The 8,663-nt window shown below is 37.5% G+C and overlaps 1 protein-coding gene across 1 annotated transcript; it reads left to right on the plus strand.

Annotated features, from left to right (window-relative positions):
- The first annotated feature begins 233 nt into the window (after positions 1–233).
- On the plus strand, positions 234–3,719 carry LOC112782870 (receptor-like serine/threonine-protein kinase SD1-8). The gene is made up of 7 exons (XM_025825513.3): positions 234–1,696; positions 1,802–1,930; positions 2,040–2,239; positions 2,375–2,585; positions 2,697–2,937; positions 3,024–3,174; positions 3,268–3,719. The coding sequence occupies exons 1-7, from the start codon at positions 418–420 to the stop codon at positions 3,577–3,579; spliced, it is 2,523 nt and encodes an 840-aa protein (XP_025681298.1). The 5' UTR covers positions 234–417; the 3' UTR covers positions 3,580–3,719.
- The last annotated feature ends 4,944 nt before the right edge of the window (positions 3,720–8,663 follow it).

The raw sequence follows: 8,663 nt of genomic DNA on the forward strand, positions 1-8,663 counted from the left end.
TAATATTCAATCCCTAATAAATTTATTTCTTTTGTTATACTTTTTTTTGGTTATTTTAGGAAGCTTCTTTGATAATTCATCATTTATCTGTGTTAAGTGTTTTAATTCAGCATATTAAGCTTCCTACTTGGAATGGTCCAAGTTTCACCACCGTTTCTGTCAACGTATCACAGCTTGGGTTCTTTGAATTACCCTTTGAATATACTATATCTCTCATATATAATATGGGAAACGTTTACCATATGTTCAAAAGTCAATACACATTTATGAAGAGGCAAGTGGATGCGGGTCAGCTTAGCTTGTTCTGCTCTTCCTTGATGCACAATTCTGTCAAGAAATTCATGAAAAGTAAAAAAAACTTGGCTTCTTCTATATTACCCTCCAACAATCACAAACTACTCTTAACTTTTCGCCATCATGAGAGTCTTCTTCACTCACCTTAACTACCTCTTCATCTTTGTTATTAGCTTCTTCTTCATCACTCCATCAACCGCTTCTGATACTTTAACCGGCACACAAATCCTCACAACAAACCAAACGCTATTATCACAAAACCGATCCTTCGTGCTGGGCTTCTTCAGAGATTCCAACACCAACTATTACCTCGGAATATGGTACAACAACATCAGTCCTCAAACAATAGTTTGGACTGCAAACAGAGACAACCCCATCGACAATAGTTCAGGCTATCTCAAGATCGGAGACAACGGAAGCTTTGTCCTCCTCAATTCATCCGGTAGCCCCGCATGGTCCTCCAATCAAACCAACTCCAAGAATCCAGTTCTCCAGCTCCTCGATACAGGTAACCTTGTTCTCAAGGATTCATCAGACAAGACCAATAATAACTACTTATGGCAGAGCTTCGATTACCCAACGGATACCTTGTTACCGGGGATGAAGGTCGGTTGGAACCTGAATACAGGAACGGAGAAGTACTTAACATCATGGAAGGTCGAAGGTGAAGACCCTTCAAGCGGTGACTACACTTTGAAGATAGATTACCATGGTTTACCTGAGGGCTTCCTCAGGAGAAACCAAACTATAACATACCGAACTGGTCCTTGGAATGGTGAGAGATTCAGTGGGATCCCAGGGATGAAAGACGACACCAATGATCTCAGGTACAATTTCTCTTATGATGAGCATGGGGTGTGGTTCTCTTTCTCCGTTACAGAACCTTCCTTGTTGTCGAGGATAATTCTGTCACCTGATTCTGATGGCCAGTATCAACGCTACATGTGGATACAAGGAAGATGGAACAAGTTCTCCTACGCACCAAAGGATCAATGCGATTACTATGGAGTGTGTGGTTCGTATGGAGTTTGTGACAGTAATGCTTCGCCGGTATGCTCTTGTATTCAGGGGTTCAGACCAAAGAACCAGGAAGCTTGGAACTTGAGAGATGGATCTGATGGGTGTGTGAGGAACACGGGTTTGAATTGTTCGACTGACAAGTTCTTGCAACTTGAGCACATGAAGCTGCCGGATACAACGAACGTGTTTGTGAATAAGAGTATGACACTTGATGAATGTGGGAGTTTGTGCAAGAGGAATTGTTCATGCACTGCATATGCAAACATTGATATCAGAAATGGAGGAAGTGGCTGTGTTATGTGGGTTGGCCAACTCTTTGACATGAATGTCCACCGTACAGACGGTCAAGATCTCTATGTCAGATTGGCAGCTGCTGATATAGGTACTGTCTAATTGATCAAGTGGTTGCACATTTTGCTATGATGATGATATTGCAGGTTCCTTTATTGATTAAGTAGTTCTTTCTGATCAATTTAGTGACACACAGGATCTACTAGCTCCAACAAGAATCATAGAGCGGTTCTGGCTATTGGCATCACACTTTGTGCACTTGTTTTAGTTTTGGGATTGGTTGCTATTTGTTACTTAAGGAAGAAGAGACAACAAAGTTCTAGAGGTAATGTATAATAACCTTCCCCATATGTCTCTTTATATAGTCTAGTACAGTAGTGTATATGGTTTTTGTGCTGCATAAATAAATAATTTACCTTGGTTATTATCAATAGCCGCTATTCCAGGTTTTGTCCACAGAAGTCATGATAGTTTGATGAATGAGGTGGTGTCTTCTAGAGGATACTTAGGTGATGAAAGGAACATGGATGATATAGAGCTGCCATTGTTTGATTGTGATACCTTAACAATGGCTACAAACAATTTCTCTCAAGATAATAAACTTGGAGAAGGAGGCTTCGGTAGTGTTTATATGGTAACTTGTTTTAATACTTTAATTTGTACATAGCTGCCATCGTTACTAAAATTAAATATCAGATCATAATGTAAACGTACTTATGTATTATGTGTATATACACTAACGAACAAATCGTGCCTATAATAATACTAGGGTAGATTGATTGAAGGTCAAAAAATTGCTGTGAAGAGATTATCAAAATATTCTGGACAAGGAATTGAGGAGTTTAAGAATGAAGTCAAGCTAATTGCCAAACTCCAACATCGAAATCTTGTTCGATTGCTTGGTTGCTGTATTGAAAATGATGAAAAGATGTTGGTGTATGAGTATATGGAAAATAGAGGCCTTGATTCCATTTTGTTTGGTAACTTGCATTATTTATTTCAGTATATTGAATGTTCAGTTTTTTTTTTTTTAATTATCATATACATTTGTTTTACTTGTTATCCTTAACTTTTACATAACAATGTTGCAGACAAATCAGAAAGTAGATTTTTGCTTGACTGGGAAAGGCGTTTTAATATCATATATGGAATAGCAAGAGGACTTCTTTATTTGCATCAAGATTCAAGATTTCGAATTATTCATAGAGATCTTAAGATAAGTAACATATTACTAGATAGTGAAATGATTCCCAAGATATCAGATTTTGGAATGGCAAGAATATTTGACAAAGATCAAACACAAGCAAAAACATTAAGAGTTGTTGGAACATAGTGAGTATACCATAATAATTTACTAGTTTTTTGAAAAACCAGATATGTGGCTTCATTTTTAATTTATGCATATTTTTATTTTGCAGTGGTTATATGTCTCCTGAATATGCTATGGATGGAAACTTTTCAGTAAAATCTGATGTTTTTAGTTTTGGTGTTATGGTATTGGAGATCATAACTGGAAAGAAGAACAGAGAGTTTTACAGTGATAACAATGAATTGAATCTTCTGGGAAATGTAGGTGAAAAAATTCTCTTTAATAAGAGTACTTAACTGAAAAAATAAACACTATGATCGCTATATTATAATGATTACTATATGTTCTTTTAGGTATGGAGACATTGGCATGAAGGAACTGCATTGACACTTCTTGACCCATCAATCTGCAATTCATACACAGAAGCTGAAGTTGTAAGATGCATACATATTGGGCTCTTATGTGTCCAAGAACATGCAGAAGATAGACCAACAATGTCTTCAGTGATCTTAATGTTAAGTAGTGAAACTCCATCTTTGCCAAATCCTAAAACTCCTGGATTTTCCATAAAGAAAAATCATCCAAACACTGAGTCATCTTCAAGTAAGAATGATGAAACATGGAGCGTAAATCAAGTTACAGTCACAACGTTAGATGCTAGGTAGTTAAAGAAGAATGATGACATCATTCACTATTTTTGTATATATTCTCAGAAACTAAAAAAAAAAGACAAATTCTACTCCTATATATTTAAGCTGTAGCCTTTTTTATTCTTTAATCAAGTTAAATTTGATTAGCTAATAAATCTTTTAGTAAAAAAAATGATGATTCCATCAGAATACAGAGACAAACTTATAGCTTCTATTTTGATATCTATCTACTTTGGTCTTGTTTGGTGTAGCACGTAAGAAGAGAGAACTTCATTATTGAAAGAAAAAGAAGACAGACATACACAACATAGTTGAGGAAGATTATAAGGTGTTTTAACAGCATTGATCTTTATTATATTAAATTATCAATGTTGATCAAACATTTGATAGTTTTCTCATAGTTTAATAATATAAGCCGCCTACTTATATGTAACAATCCCAAACCTCCAATGATTCATAAAATCCTACCTTAATGCAACAGTTCGCATATAATTAAGCAAATTAAAGGGTGCAGAGTCACTGCAGACTACCTCTACTTTATGCAATTGTATTAAGGACAGAACCTTACCATAAAATCAACCTACATGGAACAAAATTAGTTGTTGTCGGGTGAATTCTAAATAATGCTCATTAACATAAGAAGGAGAAAATTAGTTGCATTAAGTGAAAAATGCCCTAAATTGAGGAAATCAAAATCCTCTTTCTATAATCTTATTAGATGCATGCAGTAATTTATTAATCTGTGATAGACTTTTCAATAAAATTTTAATCAATAAATTAGTATTTAATATGTAAAATTAAAAGATATAATAAACAAATTCTAATAATACTATTAATATATAATTTTTTTTAAATTGTAATTGTAAAAGTAATGCCAATTATATAATATTTTTTGTTTTTTATTATAAAAAGAAATATAATGCGAACAAATATAAAATCACCTACCAAATAAAGTTAACATATAGATTCCAATCGATCTGTGTATAGTGACAAGATAATATAGTTAATGTTCTTACCTGCCTGAGCCGAAGTATAAGTCGTCCTTCTGATAAGGTCGGCAAGCTTCTCAGGCGCAATCCAGTCTTCGTCAGCCAAGGAAGAGTGGGAGAGGTGGGTACCTGCAAAGGCACTCCGACGCTCAAGTCAATAAGAGAATATGTATGAAGACTTTTTCTTAGAGAGATTGCATACCTCTTTTGTTCCTGTTTCTTGCTTTTATATTTGTTCGGATAGGGATGACCGTTTTATCTAGGTCGTAACGTCTGGGGGGTGAATTAATCATATGTCCGACGTTATGGAGATAAATGCCGATCATTGCGAATGCTCGGCCATTATTGTGGGTGCGTTACCGAGCTATAATTCATAACCGATTTTACTGGTCATATCACAGCCCCCAAGCTTAGCCTGGCTTTGAGGAGACGGGTTGAGCTTTTTGCCGAGTTATAGCTCGGTGTATGGAGCCCCCAGTTCAACGTGGCTCACTCAGTAGTATTCTATATAAATAGAGAAGTGTGAATTTATTATGAAACGGTTTGTTTCATTGGGCCTTGTGTGCAGTAATTATTATGACTGGGTTCAATTTCCCAAGTTGCTCCATAACCGTTCTAAGTGGTTTTGGGTAAACGGTGTAGATTAATTTATGGAAATGAAAAGTTCATTTAATTAGTGGCTTAGGATGAAGGTTGGTTCCTTTGCCATTTTGTTTAAGTGGGAAGCATCAGATATTCATAGAGGCATGAGTACCAGAGGTTAGTAAACCTTCTTTACCCCTACTATTGCTAATCTTTCACTGGGAATGGGTGATAAAAAGAAAAAATTACTTCCCCAAGTTGAAAACGGTGAGGATTATAGCTGGGTTGACAGAGATGTTCACATTCGGGATTCCTTGTTTTCTGATATTGAGAGTGTCAATAGGGTGAATCTGGGTAGGATAGTTAGGGCTGGCTTTCGGTTGGAACTGCTGCCATGCAGTCGGTCTGATCGTGTTTTTCCTAGAAAAAATGATTTTCAAAGTTTTTATATGTATAGTTGTGTCATGGAGGAGTTGCGAGTGAAGCTTCCGTTTACCAGTTTCGAGTGTAATGTGTTGAAACAAATGAATTGCGCTCCATCTCAAATACACCCAAATGGCTGGACTTTTATCAGGTGTTTTCAAGCTTTGATGGATTTTCTTGAAATTGAAGCGGATTTAGAACTGTTTTTCTGTTTATTTCAAGCTAAAGGGGTATGGAAAGGTCTCTGGATTAATCTGAATAGTACACCGAGTTTTTCTGTTTTCAAGCTTTATAAATCTTTGTTTAAAGATTTCAAAGAAATGTTTCTGAAAGTAAAATCGGTTGATGAGGAATTCCCGTTTTATATTGACGAACATTTGGGAGAAAAATTTTCCATGTACTGGTGTTGCCATCCGCAACACATACTGGGTCCCGAGCTCATAAACAGTCGAAATGAATGTATAATTTCGTTTCTGATAGAGATGGTTGATAAAGGTGGTTTAATCTCGGTTTCTAATCTGCTTCCTTGGGAAGAAGATAAGAGTTCTGTAATAAAATATTTTGGTAAGAAGTTGAAAAGACTGTTTGTTTGGTTGTAAGATTTTTTGGTGAATTAACCAAATAATGTTTCAATGTTGCAGCTGGCAATTTTCCCGGGGTGACTGCATCTAGTTTAAGGTCTCGATTTAAAAGCAAAAACTTTGAGGGATCGTCGTCAAATCAAGACAAGGCTGACGGAGGTGCCGAAGTTAATCAGCCCCTGCCGAGAAAGAAGGCGATTGTTTTTAAGAAGAGGAAGTCAGAGTCAGCCTTGCCAGAAGATGTACAGGGTAAGGACGAAAGTGTTCAGCTGGAAGATTTATCAAACTTTTTAACGAAGCAGGAGAGGTTACACCTATTTGAAGAAGAAGGGGAGAGTTCATCAATGTGGAACAAGAAGTTTCCTTTCAACATTGTGGCTGATGAAGTCGTTCAGACTGTGACAGATGTTAGGCGAGTGGAGGAGGTTGGGGATATAGGGGTTGATCAGTTTTTACAGGTTTGTTTTCTCTGTTTTGTTGTTTCTTTTTTTTTTTTAAAAGTGTGCTTTAGGGCTGAACATTGTTCTGTGAATACTAGGTACTAGGGTTTCGGCTAGCTAGCATTGGGCGGAGTCAGGAGAAGAAACATAAGAAGTCGATTGGTGAGGCTTCCCGAGTTCCCGAGCTAAAGGAGCAACTTTTGCTGAAGGAAACGAATGTTAGTGATTTGAAAAAAAAAGTTATCTGAGGTTGAGACTGAGTTGAAAGTAGGAAAAGAATGCCATGAAGAGATTTGTGGTTTGTTGAAGAAAAAAGAAAAGGACTTGACAAGTTTGAGCGATCAAATGATCGAGGTATCGGCGAGGATGAAAGAGCTTGAGAGTCGTAAGGAAGGGGATATTTTGGATGCTTTCGCTGAGGGGTTTCAACGAGCTGTTAATCAAGCAAGGTTTTTGTTTCCGGATGAAGATTTTTCGGCTATGGATCCCGGCAAGATAATTCGGGATGGTAAACTCGTTGACGACGAAGAGACTGGTGAGGAGGGAGATGACAACTTGGGTGACTGATATTTTCTTTGCTTTAGTAACTTTGTTTTTTGTTGCGTATCTGAAAGGTTGAACTGTTCGAAGTAAGAATTTGTTTTCTTTTGCTGAACATTAGTATTTTGTACTTAAGTACTTTATTTCTGAAAAACTTCTTTGATTAGGGTTGTCTGTTTCCCAATCATGTATTTTGTTGCCCTTAAATGGCTTGAATGACAGTTATAGTTATGGTATTTGCGCATTCGTATGATAGTAATGCGACTTTAGATATCATCGGTTTCCCCTTTAAAGGAGTGTAACATTGTCCGGAATAAGTCCCTTTTGGGAAATGAGTGATCTGCTTAATATGTATGAAATAAGATAAAAATTACATTGCATAGTTAGCAGTACCTGTGAAAGATGTTAATTGTTCAAGGTAAGCCAGCCTCATGAAAACCTCCACGAGCAAAAACCCTTTGGGAAAAATTCTCATGGTAGGAAAAAAAGTACTGGTCTGCTGCTTTACTAACTGTAATATCGTTTTAGGGAGCCGACGTTCCATGTGCTAGGGAGTTTAGTGCCATTTAAGTCTTCCAACTTGTATGCACCTTTGCCGAGGACCTCAGATATTATGTATGGTCCATCCCACGCCGCTGCGAGTTTCCCATGGGAGGGAGGTGGGCGAGCTTGTTCTGTTTTTCTGAGTACTAAATCACCAGTGTTGAAGGATCTTGGGATCACCTTCTGCCCATATCGTCGGCTAAGTTGCTGCTGTAATGCTCGGTGCCGAATGGCTGCTGTTTCTCGTATTTATTCAATTAGATCGAGTTCTACTTGCCGAGCTTGATCATGTTCTTCAGTTAACGTCCGCATTGAACCCTGTGACACTTCTATAGGGATCATAGCTTCAGATCCATAGACCAAACGAAATGGGGTTTCCTTTGTTGTCGAATGAGCTGTAGTATTATATGCCCATAATACTTCTGGGACAAGCCCGCCCATAATCCTTTTGCACTGTCGAGCTTTTTTCGTAAAGCCTGGAGAATGACCTTATTAGCAGCTTCTGCTAACCCATTGGACTGTGGATGTTTGACCGAAGAAAAATGTTGCTTTATTTTTAGATTCTGCAAAAAAGCTTTAAAACTTTGGTCGATAAACTGGCGACCATTGTCAGTTGTAATGTGCCTTGGTATACCGAATCTGCATATTATGTTTTTCCAAACGAAGCTTATCATTTGTGATGATGTGATTTTTGCCAAAGGTTGTGCCTCGATCCATTTGGAAAAATAATCAATCGCAACTACCAAATATTTTACCTGTCTTGGAGCAGTGGGGAATGGTCCTAGAATATCGATTCCCCATTTGTCAAATGGCCAGCTTACCGTTGAATGATGAAGATGTTCTGCTGGTAGATGAATGGTCGGCGAATGCTTTTGACAATTATCGCATGTTCTGACCTTCTGTTTGCTATCCTCCCATATGGTCGGCCAGTAAAAGCCGGCTCGAAGAATTTTCTGTGACAGGCTTCGAGCTCCAGAGTGTATTCCACAAATGCCTTCGTG

This window comes from Arachis hypogaea, chromosome 20 (genome assembly GCF_003086295.3).
Source record: "Arachis hypogaea cultivar Tifrunner chromosome 20, arahy.Tifrunner.gnm2.J5K5, whole genome shotgun sequence".
NCBI lineage: Eukaryota > Viridiplantae > Streptophyta > Magnoliopsida > Fabales > Fabaceae > Arachis > Arachis hypogaea.